The 21,197-nt window shown below is 40.5% G+C and overlaps 2 protein-coding genes across 2 annotated transcripts; one reads left to right on the forward strand and one right to left on the reverse strand.

Annotated features, from left to right (window-relative positions):
- The first annotated feature begins 1,077 nt into the window (after positions 1-1,077).
- On the forward strand, positions 1,078-11,953 carry pmm1 (phosphomannomutase 1). Its single transcript, XM_085453613.1, has 8 exons — positions 1,078-1,504; positions 2,521-2,638; positions 3,498-3,574; positions 3,776-3,867; positions 4,095-4,194; positions 5,703-5,778; positions 8,706-8,821; positions 10,042-11,953. Exons 1-8 carry the CDS (start codon positions 1,421-1,423, stop codon positions 10,162-10,164), a joined length of 786 nt encoding a protein of 261 aa, XP_085309739.1. The 5' UTR covers positions 1,078-1,420; the 3' UTR covers positions 10,165-11,953.
- Positions 11,954-13,065: 1,112 nt separating this feature from the next.
- Positions 13,066-20,744, reverse strand: csdc2b (cold shock domain containing C2, RNA binding b). The gene is made up of 4 exons (XM_085453615.1): positions 20,574-20,744; positions 18,710-19,080; positions 17,865-17,987; positions 13,066-15,137 (listed from the first exon to the last, which is right to left on the reverse strand). Exons 2-4 carry the CDS (start codon positions 18,889-18,891, stop codon positions 14,975-14,977), a joined length of 468 nt encoding a protein of 155 aa, XP_085309741.1. The 5' UTR covers positions 18,892-19,080; positions 20,574-20,744; the 3' UTR covers positions 13,066-14,974.
- Positions 20,745-21,197: the final 453 nt, after the last annotated feature.

Below are 21,197 nucleotides of genomic sequence, written 5' to 3' on the forward strand. Positions count from 1 at the left end.
CATCCCCAATACATCATTTTAAATATAAGAACTGGCTTTATAGTAGGATGAAAATACTGAACTCACAGTGACCAATTTGTCTTTTACAGAGGCAAAACTGCAAAATGAGGCTATTGTGCAAATTTTTAAAGACATAACTGCAACAAATGCAGCAAACCTGCCCATGGTCAGGAGACCAGGACCAAATCAAATCCAGGGTTTAAGGGTTTAAGCCTGAGGACATGAATATAAAGAAAATGCTTTTTGCTATTATAGGGTTATAAGAACAGAATTAACACATTTTTATTACAATATTAATTATTGTATTACTACATGGTCACAGTCTGGCTTCAGTCTCTATATACTAGAACACTGAAAATGTTTTAGAAAATTTTACAAAAGTACAGCTTACTTAACTTTGAAAATCTTGTTACATACATTCTTCACTGATTAGGTGCTTTAAATATGTAGCCATGAACTACAGATGAAATTTAGTTTAAACTAACCTGTGGCTAATTTACAGAAATGTTTATTAATGTACATTATCCCTGGTAAAAAATAATAATAATAATAAATAATAATAATAATAATAATTAGAAAATAGAATGCAAAGATCTAATATGGAAAGCCTTAAATTTCTATTCCAAAGATAAATTTTAAATGCATGCTAATACATTGAGAAGAAACAGGAAGAGCTATAGCTGCATTGTGGGAAAAGTCCCTGGATCATAATTCTGACTCACTGCAAAAACACAAAACTCTGGAGGAACTTGAGAATTAATTCATCTGGATCTATTTTAGAAATACTGTGGCTTACTTTTCTAGAAAAACCTGCATCATATGATATCCTGCTGAACCTGGGCTTCCGCAATTACACTGTTATTCAGACTCTTCTCATTCATAAACAAAGCTTTACTCAGTGTCAAACGTACAGCACCCTCCTTATTCCAACCACTCCTAGCTCCTGCTCATCGCTTGTAGGTGAAAGGCCGTCGGCCATTGAATGGCGAGTAAATTAACCTGCCCCGCCTCCTGACGTCACGTATGTCCCCTGGCTGTGATTGGCTGGTGATTTAATGAGCGCTGCAGAACAGAAACAGAAAAATCCAACACGTACGGCACGCAGCGTGTGTTGAAGTGTGAGCAGAGCTGCTTCACTGAGCCAAGCGGACCCAAAACAAACCAGCAGGACTGCGGCTCAGAAGAAAGATAAGGGAGAGAAGAGCCTCGCACTGAGAGAGATAACCATCCTTATTTATAAAGCTGGAAGCTCATTTTATATTTTATTTTGTTGGTTTTTGCACTGCAGCTGATAGCGGATGCATTTTTTTCTCCATTATGTAAATTAGATATTTTTATGCGCCTCTTTACACGAGAGTGGACCTTGCAGTAGCATTTCTGCTGAACATTTCTAGATAAGAACAGTGAGGGAGCAGAAGACATGGAGAAAGCACAGGGCTTCTCTCCGGACAGAAACGTCCTCTGCCTGTTTGATGTGGACGGCACTCTGACACCACCGAGAGAGGTGAGCTCGCTTCCCATCGATAATCTTATTATTATTGTTATGATCAGATTTCATGACAGCTCTCTCCTCTTCTGCCCTCATCATTGACCTCTGATGAGAGGCACCTTACTGTAGAGAACACGGTGTCCTGATGACTTCACGTGCTCTTTCTCACAGTGTTTACTTTCCTTTTGCACTCCTTGCTCCTCCTATACACATACCCAGGTACGGGTCTGCGGGGATGCACATGGGTGTATATCTTCAGTGTTATATTAATGGTGCTCCATGGCGATCTCTGCAACTGACCAATCACAGGGCTGTGATGTAATAGTTGCATCTCGGAGAAAAAAAGTGTAGGGCGACACTATGCACTTTAAGATGCAATAAACTCATAACTGTCAACCAGGAGGTTTCAATCCAATGTGAATTCAAACCTGTATTTATTATTTGAGGTGTTTTTTACAATTTAATTACCAAGTTTTTAACCTTTCACAACATCAACTGTGCATCAGAAAGTCCTTCTATCATAAGGTACTGAAGGCAGGCTTCGCCATGCAGCTGCATGCAAAGCCTCTCAGTAAGGTACACATGTTGCTGTGCAGAATAACTGAGAATGCATTGCTCAGCTGGCTTATTGCAGGAAATTTAAAATAACCATTTTTGTTACCAGTTATCTAAGGTTTAATAGAGCCTTTGATTTTTGTATCTGGAGCGTCTGATTTATGCACACTCTCTTGTTCTTTTGTCTTTGACTTTCTATGCTCAGTTTCATGCAGGATCACTGGTGTGTGTGTGAGTGTGCGTGTGTGCAGGACGCGTCAGTGCCCGGATATTGCATAATGTGGTCTCCTTTGAGTGCAGTTCGGGGAGTTTTCCTCCTTACATTGGGAAACTTTAAATCTGCTCCAAATAAATGACACTACACCTCTTTGCAAGATAGAGAGCTTGTTGTTGATGACGATATGTGTGTCTGTTTAGGTGTGTTTGTGTCATTAAAACATAAAGTGATAATTAAAGTGTGTTTTTCCTGTTTGTAGAAAATCGACCCAGAGCTGGATGAGTTCTTCCAGACTCTGCGTAAGAAGGTGAAGATCGGCATCGTGGGAGGGTCGGACTACTCGAAGATTGCAGAGCAGCTTGGGGAGGGAGATGATGGTGAGGAGATCTCTTCCTGTCTCAGCCACAGACGCTTGTGATTCAGCAAGCTCCATCACCCAACATGCCCTGACACAGGCTGCAGGGAGTAGAGCTGAGGTTATGATTAATTCTGGAAATAATTTTGTATTTAAGCCGCAAATTAAACTAAAGCAAGCTTCCTTCTAAACGCGAGACCTGCCATAAATAAATAACAGCGCAAGCTGGTTCGGCCAGTCATTAACTTCATGTGTGTTGCATGTATGTTCACTTCACTTTATGATCTTGTGATTCCCCAAACCAGCAGCCAAAGCACACAATTGTAACACGGGCATTGCACCAGCAGCCTCTCAGCTGAGTTCACGCCCAGCTGCTGCAGGCAGGCTGATAACCTGTCTGTCAGTCAATATGAGGTTACCGCTGGAATGCAGCTGCATTGTGCTTAAAAAGAGCTCGGCAGTTTCATTTACCCTGCCAAGTGTGCCAAAGGTGAACCTTCACTTACTTTGTGTTACAATGTCACAGGTAATATTAACGTTGCGTATTTGAAATTTGATACAGCTGTTGTAACTAACATGTTTTTATGCAGTTCTGCATGCTTTTGTTTTACTGGCTTTTGCCTCTGTTAAAGTTATAAAAGCAGCTTTAACACAGGCTCAGCTACAGAGCTTCCTCATCATTGTCTTAGTGCAGAGTGAGTGTGAAAGTCAGGAGGATTAAACTCGTGTAGCCAGCGTTACATACACTTTAATCTGCTGCTGGGTAAATATAGCAGCTATGTCTTCCGATTAGCGAAGGAGCTGCTCCAAATTTAGTATGTAGGTTAAAGAGAAATAGATGAGCACATTTAGGTACATTTGACCCGTCTCTTTTCTTGCAGTGATACACAAGTTTGATTATGTGTTTGCTGAAAATGGGACAGTGCAGTACAAAGATGGGAAACTCCTCTCAAAACATGTAAGTCCTCCTATACTCAGATACACGTTTTTATGTCCTGATTCAAAAAATAACAGTAACAAGAATACAAGTAGAATTGTAATGAAAGGAAGATTGCACAAAAGCATAAAGAAAGTAATTTGCTGTCATAAACCATGTTGTAAAACTTAGTTTTACTCCATTTGTTTACCCTGGTCTTTTCGTGTATTTTAATCCCTGCAGGCCATTCAAAACCAGATCGGGGAGGAGCTGCTGCAGGACCTGATCAACTTCTGCCTCAGTTACATGGGACTTATCAAACTGCCAAAGAAAAGGTGAGATGGTAAAAAGAGCTCACAAGAATTAGGCTACAAGCTATTTTAACCTAAGGCAGAAAGACAAACCTGAATTCCAGCTTTTCAGGAATGTGAGGTATTTTAGCAATGACCTGAGGCACTGAAGCAAGAAAACACAATTGTGTTGTGATTTCTCATCAAATATGAAGCTATAACATTATGTTTAAACTCAAGTATTATATCCTGACGATGCCTTTCTGCCGCAGGGGTACATTTATTGAGTTCAGGAACGGAATGATCAACATCTCCCCCATCGGTCGGAGCTGCACGGCAGAGGAACGAATTGAATTTTCTGAAATCGACAAGGTAAACTTCATTGGCAGAAGTACTTTATTCAGAAGCAAACACCATGTATTTATTTATTGTCCCTGCAGGCATTTTAGTAACAGCAAAACTTATGCAGTGCAGTTAAGCTGCCATTTCTTTGCTACAAAAAAAGGGTGAGAAAGCAACAAAACATTGTAAAAAAAACATCTGAATAACATCTGACTTCCGGGACAAAGTCCTTTTGACAGACGAGACCAAGATTAAGATGTTTGGCCAAAACGAAACACAGCATATCAGCATGAACACCTTAGACCAACCATTAAACACTAGGGGCGGTGGAAGAAATCGATAAAGCATAGCATTATGATAATTTGTGTGGCAATATTGTACTGATAAGGATACAAGGACAGGTAAATATTTATATTTTATAAATTAAATTAAGACATTCTGGGAATACCTGTGAACAAGACTGAATACTGTGAACATGCACTGCTTTCTAGAGATAACATTAACCGAGCAAACTCGCATTTAATCAGCTGAACTGAAAACTCATCCAACACTGAACACGCTTACCTTGACAAAGCTCTCTGCTAATTCAGATCAACATAAGGGATCAGTATTTCTGCATGAGTAAAAATAGGACAGCAACCTCCTTAAGTCTAAAAAACAATCTCTGGCTGTCTGCTGATCCTTCTACCAAGCACAGTGATAATTAAGCTTTGATTTACACTCACAGGATATTGAGTTCACCGTTAACTCCTCTGTATACCAAAGTATTCTAGACTCAAATGCGAAGCCATCTGTTTAAAAGCTAAAGCTTGGTCCAAATTGGGTCATGCAACAGGGCAACGATCCCAAGCACATCAGCGAATCTACAACAGAACGTCTGAAAGAGAAAAGAATGAAGGTGTTGCAATCAAAGCCCAGGCTTCAATTTGATTAAAATGCAGTGGTGGGACTCTAAGAGAGCTGTGCATAAACAAATATCCACAAATCGCAATGAACTGAATCAATGTTGCAAAAACGAGTCGGACTGAATTCCTCCACAGCTCTTCGAGTTATTGCTGCTAAAGGTGTTTCTACAATCTACTGACTCATGGGGTGCACGAAGTTTTTCCACACACTGCATTTGATTTAGTTTTAGATTTAAATAATTTTAGAAGCTGAAGGACCAGATGATTGATTTTATTATGTCCTGACATATGAACCTTAAAATTAAATATCAAATATCAGTCACTGAGAGTTACAGCAAGTCGTGTTACTGTCTCGGTTACAAAGACAAAGGACGTTAAACAATGGCGAGCTTTCAGGACCGCTTAACAAGCTGCCCATTGATGGCTCACAGACACAGGCGATATGGAGGAAGTCGAAGGTTAACTCTTCAGTTACCTGCTAACATTTAAATTCCTGCATTCTCTGCTGTATTCATAGAGAAAATGACATGGCTACTGCAGCGGTTTCTGTGAACTTGACGAACTTTTACATTGCAAAAGCACTTTTACTTCGTTTTTGCCATCGAGCTAACTGGGTTGTCATTCCCTCCACAGAGAGAGAAGATCAGAGAGAAATTTGTTGCTGCTCTGAAAAAGGAGTTTGCTGGAAAAGGACTACGGTTTACTAAAGGTGAGAGAGTTTAAACTGAAAGCATCGTCACACCCACTGATAAATATAATAAAGCTCTCTGTAAATCTTCATGCAAGAAAGCTGACATTACTGGGACACACCTCTTGAAGCGATGATTAAAATAGTATGCAACTGATACTTTATCACTCTGATTGTAATTTATTTGTCTTGGTAATCACTTCAGTTATCATCAAAACATCAGCTATTATTTCATACCTGAACCAGCCAAATCAGTTCACCATCATCAGCCTAACACTGGTTCTTTCAGGCTTTGAACTATTTTAAGCGACTCACTCTTCTGGTTTGTCAGACCAGTAAGACCGCCTTTGTTTTTATGTTGTTTTCATGTTCAGTTAAGTCAGTATTCAGCTCAATACCATGTAGTTTAATGACAAACCACATCTATCTGCCTGCTGTATCTTATCTCAGTTTACAAAGAGGCCCCTCTGTCTCCCACCTGTATGCAGTGTCTTGGACCTTGTACTGTTGATCTGAGGCCTCGGTTAACTATTACACACTCGCTGTTCCCTGTCTTGCTTTATTAAAGTGTGTCAGGGAAGGTGAATCAAGTACTTGATGTTTGCTTACGTGCTCCATGAGGTGTGAACTTCAGCTGGTGATGCATGAAGGCTGCCCACATGCGAGACAGCTGGCCTTGTTTACCCACGGCAAACCTGCTTGTGAACATCCTCGACATGTAGCAGCAAAAGAAGGGATTAGATCTTACTTCCCCAGATAAATGAATAGAAAGATACTGAGCATCAGTGTTGGTCAAGTTACTTGAAAAAAGTAACTTGACCAACACTGACCAACATACTTCCCCAAATAAGTAATCCCGTTACTTTACTGATTACTTATTTTCAAAAATAATTAATTACTTAGTTACTTAGTTACTTTTTAAAAACACGATTTACAACCTGAATAGGTGATAAAGTGATAGATCTTTCAGCCCAATTCTACTTTTTCTACATAATCCATCATACAGAATGTAATCAAATGGAAAAGTCTCTTTTTAAAACTTGTTTTATTAGTTTTAATCTTTTAACTTTATGCATCAAGCAAAAATTTAATTATATGCAACATTCACTGACTGGAAGAAATTTGTTTCATATTTAAACCTATTTTCTGCACATTCCAGCACATAAAATATTTTTTTTGTGTGTGTTTACACTCAGTCTTTCAAATAGATGCAAGTAAAACACAGCAGAAAATAAATAAAGTCAAAGACTAGCGGTCCTTTTGCTCTATTTTCACCTGTAAAGCAGGAGTGGGGTAGGCGGAGGTTTACCCTGGTGCAGGTGTGCCGCAGCGGTCAGTTGAAGAATCTGCGAGTTTCTCTGTGAGTTTCCCATTACGTCGTAGCGCACTCGGTGCTTGCTTGGAAGTTTAGGGGTGTTTTTTCGCTGTAAAAACAAGTTTTCTTCCCACGCACGATGGACACTAATGTTTTTGTCGCTTTTTATGGAATCAAACTCAAAGTAAGGTCAGTACTTCCAAGCTTTAAACGCTGCACGCTCATACTCTCTCCCGCACTCGATATATGATCCATTGTTGATCTGCACACAACTGTTGTCACGAACGTCGCACTCGCTTACGTCACTGTCGTGAGACATTCTCACAAAAAAAATCACGGTTTTAGTAACGCAGTAACGCAGCGTTCCTACGGGAAAGTAACGGTAATCTAATTACCGTTTTTGCAATAGTAATCCCTTACTTTACTCGTTACTTGAAAAAAGTAATCGGATTACGCGTTACTGCCCATCTCTGCTGAGCATATACTTGTATTCTCTTTTGTTTAAAGCAGCTGTGTGTGTTTTATTAATGACACCTAAAGAAACAGGTCAGTCAATCCAGAGGATGTGCAGCGGTGGTGATTTATTAGTTTGTTTTGCTCAGAGTTTATCTTCCTGCTGATATAAGCTGATCTCTGCGATAGGAGTTATATAACTGAGTGACACTCTATCCAATCTGCATTGAGAGTACAGAATGTAAGGGACACTGTGCACACAAACATTTGACACGAGGTAAACGACACCCTGTGTGTTCTTCAATTAAATAATGCCTGTAGTTTAAAGAAGGCTCTGTTTATATGAGGAAGGCGATTAAGAGGTGGATGTATAACTATTTAGCTGAAGCGGTTGAGTAAGTTTTGATAAAGGTCAGATGTGTACATCTGTGCAGTGTCAGCAGTCATCTGGGGGCAGTTGATGAGGGTGAAGAATGCATGTCGAGGGTTGGGGTGGGTTGATTACAGATGTGACTGAAGAACTGCCATGTTTAAAGTCTGAGGTTGAAGGTGTTTAGGACAGAGGCGTGTGGAGGGTGTGTGAGGGAAATAGCGCTCTGATTGGTTGGAAGCTTCTCGGCTTTTGTTGTTGTTTTTGAGCTCTAAAGGCTTTAACTGAAAGACAAGATGGCAAAAAAATGTAAGGTATGATGGGGGAAAGAGAGAAAGAGGTCCTGCTAAAGGCCTCCGAGCGAGATGTTTCACCCACATTTCACAGTTTAAATGTCACCGGGGTCATTCAAGTCAGCACAGAGCAACGACAGAGCTTCTTCTGTTACATTTAGAGTTTAAAAAAAAACTTGAGCTGCAACATAAATCACCCTGCAGCCATGATAATATCTCTGCTCCCTTTTCTGTGACTCTTTAAACACAGAAAAGTGCTCAGCGCTGTTTCGACAAAGATTGACGTACACAAGTGTGTTTTGGGGACACATTCCTTTTCCTAGTATGCTGTTTTCTCTGCCAACAAAGTTCCTAGAAAAACACTGCTGTATGTTGTCAGTAAGAAGCCAAAAGAATTTTTTTTTACTTTATAATACAAGCTATTCTTTGAAGCTATCATTCGCGAAACACACAGTGTACATTTAAAGTCTGAGTCATTATAATGACAGCCATGTTTCTTGTCATTATCTCCTCTTAGGTGGCCTCATCAGCTTTGACATTTTCCCAGAGGGCTGGGACAAGAGACTCTGTTTAGAGGTGCTGGAGAGGGAAGGCTTGGATGCCATCTACTTTTTTGGCAATGAGACCTCAGATGTAAGTTCAGTCATAAACGGTTAAAAAGCAGGAATGTTCTGGAGACTACAACACCCCAACTGTATGTGATTGTGAAATAGCTCATTGATTGGCCAGTCAGGCTTTCATTTTTCATATTTTGTGCTTTGGCATGTTGAAGACAATTGTGAAAAACTCTTCACATGGTCACAACTCATCAGCCACAGTGTAACCACTCTCTAAGTAAGGCCTTGTTGTACCTCTTGTTTTCCTATGATGACCATAATTTATAAAATGAATGTTTATTCTATTAAAAATGACTTGAAACTATAACTTCCTAGGGAAGTGTTTATGATTTCTATCCAGTCCGACTTGTTTTAGCTAACAGAGAAGTCCTCCCCCTTCTGGCCATTAGAAAGAATGCTGGTCTAAAGGTTTAAATCTGACTTGCTTTCACTTTTACATGAGATGTTTAATTGGCACCAAGGAGTTTTGCAGTTTCAGTAAGCCTGTTTATGTTTTTCCTAGATGTTTTCATTTATGAGCAATTGCATATCTAGAAGAAGTGCAGAAATTAGACAAAGTGACTTCCTGGATTAATAGCATTAGATTCTACATGTACTGGCCACTTCATTAGGTACAGGTCAGAATGGGGAAGAAGTGACTTTGAACGTGCCGTCGTTGTTGATGTCAGATGGCCTAACGTGAGCGTTTACACAGAAAAATAGAAAATATCAAGCGGGCTACAGAAGCAGAAGATTTGTTGTAAACAGCATGAAATCCATCCTGCCAGCTGGTGGTGTAATGGTGTGTGTACCAATGAGCATCATTTAAACACATCAGCCTATCTGACTATGTTCATCCCTCGTACCATCTGACAAATTTTCAGCAACTGTCTGATGCTATCATGTTGATTTGGACCAAAATCTCTCTTTGAATCAGTTTGATAAGTTTTGATCAAAATTCATTTTTACCATATTTGACAGAAATAACGTGGAGACGTATAACTTAGTTTTTCTATGAGGATGTAAAAGGGTGTAGATGTGAAGAGAAACAGCTGCACTTCTGGGAAACCCTGGAAAGACTCCTGCTTGTTAAGTGTCCATTCAGTTGTTTTGCAATCTCAGTCCAACGGTCCCAGAATAATCAGGCCTCAGCCAAATGAAGCTTTATCTGTTTTTTATGGTTTGTTTTGCTCAGAGAGAACAAAACAAGCCAAACCAGGCGGCACTAATCTAATGGTTTTTCTTTTCTCTCTGCAGGGAGGAAACGACTATGAAATTTTCAATGACCCACGGACCATCGGCTTCACGGTCTACTCTCCAGAGGACACAGCTCGGCTCTGTCGGGAGCTTTTCTTTGACGCTTTACCACATGAGTCCTGATGTCCCGAACTGCCCCCTTTCTCCTCAAGCCCCGTCTGAACACGAGTCTGTGGCCGTCTGCTGGCGAGCTCAGACTGTTTTAAAGTGATGAAAGGTACCAATACCGATCTCTCCATGTTTTTAATATTTCTACTAAATTTAAATGGACTGAAGCGGGGTGAATGAGCTACACCTGTTCGGAAAGTCGCAGTTCTTTTTTTCTTTTTTTTAAAGAAGGGACGTTGACGAGGGAAGTGTTACATGTGCGGAGGACTGTGCCCGGAGATGTGCTCTGACCGGAGAGTCGCGTTACTGTGACGTGTTATCACGTTCACTTTGAGAGATTGTAACACTTGATGCAGTTTTTTAAAAATGTAAGACTTGCACTAATGCTGACATAATTTTTGCCAATGTATTGTTTTTTAACTCTGCTGATGGAGGCGAGCAGTGTGAGAGACTGACATTAAACAGGTGATTTATGGGATTTTCTATGAAAACGAGATTGGAATTAAGGGCCTTTCTTAGATCTCAAGTCGAGGATACAGAGGAATCATTCCAGATGTTTTTAATGTCTGAACTGTACGTGTTTGACTGTTTTACCATGTGATCACAGGAACATTGGATTTTTGTTTTAACTTCTTTAACAGAAAGAAGCTTGGTGCCATTTCTCATTCTGCTTCTCAAAGCTTTATAAATCACATCCAAGGGAAGGTTCTAAAGATTCTTTACTGTAATCAGTGAATTAAGCTACTGTCACTGTATACTTACGTGGCTCAATATGGAAACTTTTTCTTACAAGCTGGGCTTTTGCCTGCATGTGATACGCGTGACTGCATCTGCTGATGCTTTTCCAGTTGTACGACATTATCAACAGCTGCTTAAAGTGGAACATTCAGGCTCATTTCCAGCTGCTTATATTTATTCTTTGACTCATGCTGATCAAACTAGTCTTTATTTATCCTACATTGAGCCTTGCTGCAGATCGTCCTCTGTCTGAAACAAGCCACTTTAGCTCCTCTCCTCTTATGCAAGCTTTCTTCTGATTGGCTGCTTGTCCTAAACCAAAGGTTTGAGAACAACAGGAGAGAATTGGGTTCTGAGGATATCAGTAGATGGAGCCGATATTGGAAAAAACTCAGTGAAACTAAGGTTTTAGAGCAGTCTGAAGCTTGAGGTGTTCATTCATGTACAAGCATAATAGGTCCTCTTTAACCTCCTGGTGTCCCCATATGTGGACATCACATTTTGGGTTATTTAGACCAAAATACTCAATTTTGCTCTACAAGGGCCTGATATCCACTTACGAGGACATTATGCTGCTACTGTTCTGTCGAAATTTTAAACGAATATCCTCATATGTGGCTCTTATTTTTCTTAAAAACAAAAATAAGGTAAAAAAAAATAAAAATCTGGTAATTCTTTGTTTTTACATTCATCGGGCCCCAATCAGCCCAAATATCAAAGAGAAATTAAAAATGCATGCTGTGGAAGAGTTCGGGTCTTAGGAGGTTAAAGTGTTTCAAAAATGCCTTTTAATGATGTTTAAAATGTGTTGGCATCATTTTTCAGTCACATCTGTTATTGGTTTGAAAAAAATCATCGTACTTCATGGATCATTGATGCGAATATGTGGATTTTAGTAAGTCATATATGGAACATATCTGTTTCTGACTGTAAGCACTCCTTCAACCTGAAAGACTACAGGGGTCGTGTAGACTGACATGCACATCTGGATATGAGCCTGTAAACTGACTGTAAGATTGGTAACATATGGATGAAAATGAACTGTATTAAATGTTTATTCATTTTCTGTTCAGTGTGATATGTTGTCTAAGGACCTCAATGTGTTTTCCAGTAACTCTTTATTGAACATCAAAGTGTGCAGGAATCACTTGTCTACTTGTTTCTCCAGTCAGAGCTCTCTGTTGGTGTTGGTGTTTTTCTCAGCTATTTTACATGTGAAGCACTTCAGGCTGACAAAAACTTTCTCTGTAATTTTGTCACGATTCCTTTCCTGGGTGTGCTAACACTGCAGAGACAAAGAGTCCAGCTCCACCTCTCTGTGGTTGAATTGGAGACTGAAGCCAGAAACAAAGCCAGATTGGGACGGTGGCTCTTCAGTAAACAGCCTTTTACCTGTCTTTCTATACCCAGTCACTAGATGGCCTCTGACTTAGAGCTGCAAGATTGTCATTTTATTCATGCTTTTTGTTGCAGCTCTTTTTCTCGCTTCCTCCTTCTTTGTTGTCAACTTCTTTGACTGTTGTCAGCTGATTATGGTGTGATAAGCCCCTATTCCTGCACATGATCCACATCCTGCCTTCCACCCTGACCACCACGCTTTCCTCCCACTGACTGGACATGTTCAAGTTGTCCTATCCACCAATCAAGCTGCAAACATCATCACTGCACTGGCTGACTGTCCACTGGATGGATTATAATATCAGGCTGTACTTGTTAATACTTGGTTTTATATTGAATATATCTCAAACAAACCTTAATAATTTCTTTTCTAATTAAAAACCCATTAAACCATTGAATATTATATTTCATGTAACTAACTGTGCATGAAATAGTTACCATAGAGGCTTGTTACTCATACAGCACATACTCACATTTAAAATGGTCTCAACGAGAACTTCTATTGTGTTAGAAGCAAAATAAAAAATAAAAAAAAGCAAAATTAATCAGTCTCTAATAAACTGTTTAAGGGAAAGAAAAATCACCTTTTTCCTTGTTTACTTATGTGATTTTTTTTATCAGTGCTTATTTCTTATACATAATAACAGTTTAAAACAAGACTCTCCAGCAGCTACATCCACAAGAAACAGCCATTTCCTCTGCAAGCCGTCTACCACACAAGCTGCCTGAGTTGCAGTGGTCAAGCATTTTTCAAAATAGACACACCTTCCAAGAGTCAAGTGAATCCTAACCTGCTTTAATGTTCTTTCAAGGCTCAGTAGAAGTGATGACTAGGATTACCACAACGGTGGCTCGTCTACAGAAAGACAAAAACACCAATTAATGAAGTTAAATTTCACAATGAAAAAACTAAAAAAAATCAGGCAGTGACACTGACAGAAAGACAGAGACTCAGTGGAATGCATAAAATGATTTACAGTACAGTTTTCAACCTGAAGAACAACAATATGACAATATGCACTATTGGCACCCAGCTCTGCAACTCTGCAGTCAAGTTGGTTGCAGCCCGTTCTCGTTCTCATGGCGTCTAATACTCCCGTTTTGGTAAAGCCACTGGCGCACACACACGGTGGCCTTTTAGGTTTAGACATTAGGTGTGTAACAAAAACCCTTTGGGATCACATTTTTCCCCATCTTTCAGGATTTATTTTTCACATTTTTGCATTTGTTAGTTAGTACAGCGAAAGGAAAGTGGTGAAATAATTAGGCCTGAAAACTAAAATCATCCAGCAAAAACCAAGTAAACCACATTTCAAAGTGTTAAGCTCTCAAACAGGAAGCAAACAAATGAATCCTGGCAAACTATCTTCTGAGTTGCAGCACCACCATCCCTGCAACCTCCTCATGTGGACTTTAAAGAGGACCATTAACTTGCAGCGTGCACAAATGCCACAGGCAGTGTGTTGAGGTCCAGACGTCAAAGGACATCTTATGCATAATTTGGCAACACAAGCCGCATCTGAGAGAACAGCAGGATTTGACGCTCTGGGATGAGAACGCATTGGCAGTTCACAATCACAATGACTCAGTAAATCACACACATATATGTTTCTATGAACAGAAAACAAAATGTACACACAAGTAATCCATGGCTCCAGATCCTTTGACGAAAGGATTTTTTTAAAAACAAACTAAGACAAATGTCTCGAGTACCGCTGCAGTTTTCGTATTGAAAGTTTCTTAAGTGCAACTTTTAACTGCATTATTTGAAAAACAAAGCAGTCTGACATACAGACGCACAAACAAACCAACAAGCGAACGATAAAATGAAGTGACCACAAACAAGACAATACAGTAAAAGGTGGTTATTCTTAAAGGAAACGCTTGCAGTAACCTGTATATATTTCATATTTTTGAAATGTTAATGTTTGATCTTGTCTGCCTCGGTCTCCCATCACAACAGACAACATTTAAAAGTTTACTCTAACATTGACAATAACACAGAAGAACATTTCCCTCTCAGTTGTGTCTTAAAATGGTGATCTGAAACAAAAAGGAGGTCCTGTCATGGGTGCAAATATGGAAGTAGTTACTGTAAGATTTGTAGGGATTTTGTTTTTGTGGGTTTTTAATGCTAAACCAGTTTTAACTTCTTTAGATCTTTTCAGACTTAATACTATTTTTTAAATATTTTAACACATTGAATACAAAGTTCCTACTCATCTGTTCAAAGTTGGACATGTGAGTATGTTGTGATAAGTGATCTGACCCAGACATGTGATCCCTGAAACTTTGGTGAGCTGCTATCAGGGGAAGTAAAACCGAATCCAGCCTGTTGTTCAACTTTCTCTGCCCAGTTTACTCCTCACTTATGTCAGTTTTCAGAATAATATAACAGCATGATGTCTTTTCTACTTTTTCATCCTTTACAGACCCATCCTTTCAAAGCTCTCACAGGTCAGTTTACAATCCCAAACAAAATTCATGAGAGCAGTGGACACTTTTGAACAGGACATGTCAGCTCTGTAGGGTAGACACAAAAACAACTTCATTATTGACTCTTATTAACACCGGGCATGTTTTCTGTGAAAGGAAAACCTTTAAAAAAAAAAGTGTCAGTCCCAGAGCCCCTCTTTCAGCGCACACCAAATCCAGTCCAGTGCAGCCCAACAGGCCCACAGCTCCCTCCCTACGAGCTGATGATCTGCCCAGACCAGGTCTCATGTTTCGTTCCTGGCTTGAGGTGTGCGATCTTCACCTCCACCGCCTGCACCTTCAGGTTTTTGGGTGGGACCCGGCATACTTTGTATGTGACTTCATCTCCCTCGACTGGGACGTATTCCCCCTCGATGCTGAAACGTAGAAAATTCAGGACAATGAAACAGAATTAGAGCGTTTTGCTTTGCAATGAGGATAAAAGCTGACAGGAACACAGAGTGAGGGAAACAATTATTTGATCCATGCCGGAATTTGTAAGTTTGCTTGCTTACAAAAAACAAAGTCTCTAATTTATATGGTAGATTCAATGGAAAACGAAGCAACAAAAGAAATCCAGAAAAAAAAGAACAGGTTACATGAAAGTTATCAAATGATTTGCATGTCATTGAGTAATAATGAGTATTTGATCCTCAAGCAAAACATGACCTAGCATGTGGTGGGGAAGTCTTTGTTGGTTAGCACAGTTTATTATAGTCGGTCACCAGGTTTGCACACATCTCATGAGGGATTTGCTACTTCTCTTTACTACTACTCCTATGTTACTCTTTACAGAAATCTTTTAGTTTTCTTTACTGTTGCTTGGCAACTTAAATCACCAGCTCCCTCCACAGATTGTTACGGTTCTGGGTCAGTGTTGACCCAGCATTTTGAGTTTCTTATATTTTGGTCTATTTTTGCATTATGGATTATTTTCTGATGTTCTGGTGCTTTGTTTATTATTATTATTATTATTATTATTATTATTATTATTATTATTATTATTATTATTATAGATCTGTTTCAGTTATTCTTGGTGAGGTATCAGTTCTTAGGTTTTGGGTTCTCATGTGTATTGCAGTTTCTGTTCAGTGTCTAGTCTGTCTCTGTGTCGTGTCTGCATCTTTGTTTAGTGGTTCCTTGTTTCCTGTCTTATTGTGAAAGTCTTTGTCTTATGTTAGGGTGTGCAGCTTAGCTCCCCCGTCTCGTTAGCCCTGATCTCCCCCAGCTGTGTCTCCCTTCTGTTACCCATTCCCTGATTACCACCCTGTGTATATTAGCCCTGTGTTGTCCTCAACCCAGTGTCGCGTCGTACCCGCAGATCCCGCCTTTGTGTTCCAGTTAGTGGTTTCATGTTTGGTTTCTGTTTTGTTGGTGCCAGCAATAAAGCTGTGGTTTTCAGTTATATTTCCATCTGAGAGTCCTGCACTTGGATCCACATCTCCACCTGCCCGCACACAGAGCCCTGACACAGATTTTCAATCAGACTGAAGTCTGGAGACTAGTTTGGCCACTCCATGACCTTAATGTGTTTCTTCTTTAGCCTCTCCTTTGTCGGTATGTTTTGGGTCAGTGTCATGTTAGAAGACCCATCAACGACCCATGCGGGTCAAGTTCGAGACCCACCATGGGTCCAAAACTTGACCTAGATTTTGCTTTCACCTAACCATAATCCTTTCTTCTAATCCTTCTCTGAGTTATTTAGGTGTTCATTGTAAAACTGTAAAACTTCTTGAGCAGAGGGACTTGCAAGATTTCAGTCCATTGCAGCGTGTTCTTGGTTACTGTGGTCCAGGCTGCCATAAGGCAAGATCATGCATGAAGCTCCAGATCGAGGACGACTGATATTATATTTCTTCCATTTCCCAGTAATCATGTAGACAGGTGTCTCCTTCTGACCAAGGTCTTTAGTCTATTCCATTCTTTTGCAGGTCTACTGTCTTGTCCCTGATGTCCCTTGGTCGGCCTTTGGTTTTGAGTATCATAGTGGAGAGGTTGGAATGGGAGAAACTGTCAACAGATGTGGTACATGTGCATAATGAGTTTGGATCATAAACATGTGTAACTGACTGATTGTAAGCTGTGTGCCACATCAGTGAGAGTCAGAATTCTTGCAGGTTTGTAGTGGATCAAAGACTTATTTCACACAGTCACATGCAAATCATTTTTTTGTGAGTTAGGAAATTCAAAAATCAGCAGGGGGTCAAATGAGTATTTCCTAGCTGTACAGGAGGCGCCATCAACAATTTATAATCCGCTTATGTAAAAATTACAACAGAAAATCTGTTTTTAACTTTTTCGCGTTATTCACACAACATGTGAGAACCTGTTTGAAAATCACAACCATTTGAAGCCGCTTCTATTTTAACTATTCTGTCTAAATTTCCTCCACACTGCACAATGAACCAAAGAAGCAGCGACTTACAGGGATAGGCTGACATTTGGGAAAATACCAAAACCATTCACATGATGAAGTGTGGAGCTAGAGCACACAGAGGAGAAAGCAGCTCTTTCCCCTCCATTCAGAGCCTAACATCGATCTCTCGTCTCCTCTGAGCTACCAATTAACTTAAAAAGATTTAAAACAGTGGCTGTTGTTTTTACATTTATGTGTACTGACAGAGAAAGCTACATGCCTCCTCCTTCCACTCTCACAAACAGACGTGAGAGTAGTAAAACGCCTCATCCAAGCAACTCAATCCTCTCCAAAATGTAAGACTGCTCTCTTTAAAGGAATTGTTCCCTTTACACAATAAGGTCCAGACATCCGTTCATAGAAAGAAAATTGGAAGACAGCCCCAGGGTAACAGGATCATCCTGCATAATCAGTTTGCACCAGTTTGCAGAGTCTTTACTAACATTTGCCACATTGCTTGTCAAAAAAATCATTTTAAAAAATCACTACAGATGAGCTTTTCCTGGATTCAGAGTAAGAGAAGTAATAAAGTGAGAGAGAAAAATGCTTTCGATTTGAAAATAAGTACAGAGATGTTTGCTCAGTTCTTCCTGTCCTTCCTGTGCAGTTGACACTGCAGATCCGCTATTTTTTATTCAGCTAACACAACATATTAGTCTGCTGTGCGTTCAGCTTTGTTTCCACTCACTCTGAGATGTGAACAAAGATGTCTTCACCGCCGTGGGAAGGTTGGATGAAACCGTGACCTTGTGACCTGGAGAAGTTCTTACATACTCCTTTAAAAACTGGACCTGAGTGAGCGCGCACAGTGCTGTGGACAGAAAGAGGAAGACAATGAAATCGCTTACATCAACAATAAAATAGGCTTTTTATAGTCCAAAAGCTGTTCTGTTCCTCCAGCGGAGAGTAAACAAATAAGACAAAAAGCAGTCTGGAACAATGCTTATGTGATACATTTAATGGGTCACACTCTTTCAGCCTGACAAATGCAGGCGTGGGATAACAGAGAGAAGCATTTAACAAGGAGGTGAGAAAAGCAGATGAAGTGCTGATGAAATCTGCTCCCACACACACTGCCTCACAACGTCACGGCGCAACGACAGCAGAGACGAGAGCACTAATCTGCTGAGGCACAATCGTCCCACGATGTGTCAGTCCTTCACACATTCTGAGTAACAATACTGCAATTTAAAATTACTCTGTAGCAGGTAAAAGTACTCAGCAACCTGGGGTAACCTGTCGGTCAGTGTTGGATCAGATAGTTTAATGTTGCTGCTGTATTGAGTCAAGGTGGAACTACATTAAACTATTTTATATACCTTTAACTTAAGCATACTTAAGTTAAAGCAGTATCTTAATTGCCTCTTGGGGATAAATAAAGTCTCTCTGATTCTGGTTCTGATTATTCTCTTAAATGTAAGCCAAGCATTTTTTTTTTTTTAAAAAGTAAGAGATGGAAACATTGAAGTAAGATGCAAGTGCATGAGAACTTTTCATCTCTCACTGCTTTGTAAATAATCTAATGATACGTACGCAGAGTATGTGCGGGTGCGTTTGGTCGGCAGTGGGCTGGGCAGTTCTCGCGGCAGGGGCTGCTCCCTTCCTTCCTCCCACACCCGGCTCCTCTCGCTCAAGAAGGGGAAGGATAGGGTGACAGAGCTGCTGGGGGAACGCAGAGGGGTCCCAGAGGGCGATGTGAGACTGGGGTCCGCCATGTCAGACGTGATAAAGAAGAGGACGATTTAGGGGTGGGGGGATGTTGTAGATGTAGCTGCTGACACTGCTGTCTGTCTTCCTGTGTATCTGTTAGCCCGTACGCTCAGAGGGGCCCGCCTCAGTTTGGGAAACAGGTCTGGGGGAAATTCAGGTCAGCGCTGTTGCCTCAGGTCTGTTAGGAGGACTAGCTGTGAGGAAACAGAGAGCAAGAGAGACCAGGGTGATCAAGGAGCTGTCATATTTTGGCCTGATGGTTGAAGCCAAAAACCACAAACAATTCAAAGAACTAGATCCAAATGTATGTCTTCATATAGATAGATGAAGTTCGCTGAAGGAGAAGAGTTATTGTGCAAGCGAGTAGTGTAAATCGCGTTAATTAACAATACATACACTATAAATCTGCAGCCCTCCATGCACATAATGATTCACAAAGCTGGGAGATTTGTCACTGACAGATCAATAAGATGAGCAATGCAACTGGATGCCAACATCTCACATTTTTAAATCCTTAGCAGAGGTCCTATAGTGCAGATGTATAAGACATGGCACATGATGACACAGTTAAAGCTCAGTTCTTCCTTTCAGGTTAAGAAGAGTCACTAAAAGCATTATTTAGCTGTTTCTGTGTTTGGATAAGTGCATAAACTCATTTTGGGATTGCCTCTTTGCAAATATTGATAATATTCAACTTACAGCTACCTGAATTCCACTTCCAATGTATCAATTTTACTCAACTAAAACTAATAACATGGTCCTGAAAACTAACATCACTATATTTCTATATAACACTATATAACACTAATAGCCTATATTTCATATAAACTGGGTAGGATATCGCGCGCGCGTGTGTGTGTGTGTGTGTGTGTGTGTGTGTGTGTGTGTGTGTGTGTGTAGGGTGTATTTTTCTTTACGCCCACTCATCTGATGATGCAGACACGCTACGTGACGTCAAAACAGCTGCAGAAGTCCGCGGAGAGTGGCGCGTTCGTGACGTCAGTGTAATCCCAGAGGACTAACTAGAAGGCCCACTTATACTAGCACCTGATATGGCAGTCTGCATGCAAATAAATAAATAAATTAAATTAAATTTAAAGAAAAGCAGCTCTCTGCGTGAATGATAGGTGACTTTTAAGGTGTTTATCACAGAGGGGGGAAAGAAATGAAGCGACAGTTTTCACTTTTACCCACATGCAACAGCTGGAGAACATCTGAATGACAAAATGAATCAAGCAAAAATAATTTAGATGGAAAGGCCTGACTGATTGCGAAGTCTGTCCTCAGAGAATCCACTATTATACACTTTACAACCGGATAAACTGTCGTTTCCTTTGTTTTCGTTTTTCATAGCGTAAAGAAACATTTTCCTCGACTCACACCTGCAAGTGTGCAATTTCTGCGAAAAAATAAGCGGATAAAGCGCTCTGTGTGCTCTGTGTAAGTTGGAACAAAAGCAGGGTGAAAAGTGGCTTCGTCAACAGTCAGAGAGACGACGGAAGGCGACCGATCCTCCACACAATCAGGAAAACACACATCAAGCCTGTCTTTTTCTGATCCAGCTCTGACTGTCAATCAGGCGTGCAAAGAATACAGTACGTCCCGATCCAAGCACAAAGACACACTGACACACACACCCTCTCTGCTGGCACTTACACACGTATGCATTCCCAGAAATGATACTTACTGCATCTGTTCCGTTAGTAGGCTGAGGACGGACAGGGAGTGAGTGCGTGTGTTTTAAGTCAGTGCTTATTATATAACGAGTAATTAAATAAATAAGCCAAATCCGCGCAGATCGACGGAAAACCCTGATGTGACGAAGAGAGAGGCGGGGCGAGTGTAGGGGGGGGGGGGGGGTGCTGGTGAGTCTGCGCAGCTGGCGGAGATTCCGATGCCGTGATGTGACTGTGTGTGGGAGAGAAAATGACTTCCCTCATTCCTTGACTTCCATGCCAGCCTCGTGTGGTGAAGGCTGGTTTCACCGTGTATGTCGTTTATGCGCTGCTACTGACGGCTTTGCATTTATAGATTTATACTGATGACTGCTGACAGAGTCAGGATGCAAAAATGAGCTCGTGTTCACATTATTTAGTACCCTACATAACGCTACTTATTCAAATGCTGACTTAGTTCATATGTAACATTTCTGCTGCTCCCTTTCCAGCGCAGACTGTCCTTGTTTCACAACATCAACCATGCAGTTGTCACATGAAACAGCCCACTGATTGCACAATAAACACATCTGTGTGTGTAGACTGACATTAAGTGTGCAGAGGGCAGATCTGACTGTGTCCTTCACTGCCCATTA

This window comes from Copadichromis virginalis, linkage group LG4, assembly GCF_057382275.1.
Source record: "Copadichromis virginalis isolate Kocher_CV1m ecotype Utaka linkage group LG4, C_Virginalis_male_GT1.1, whole genome shotgun sequence".
NCBI classification, from domain to species: Eukaryota; Metazoa; Chordata; class Actinopteri; order Cichliformes; family Cichlidae; genus Copadichromis; species Copadichromis virginalis.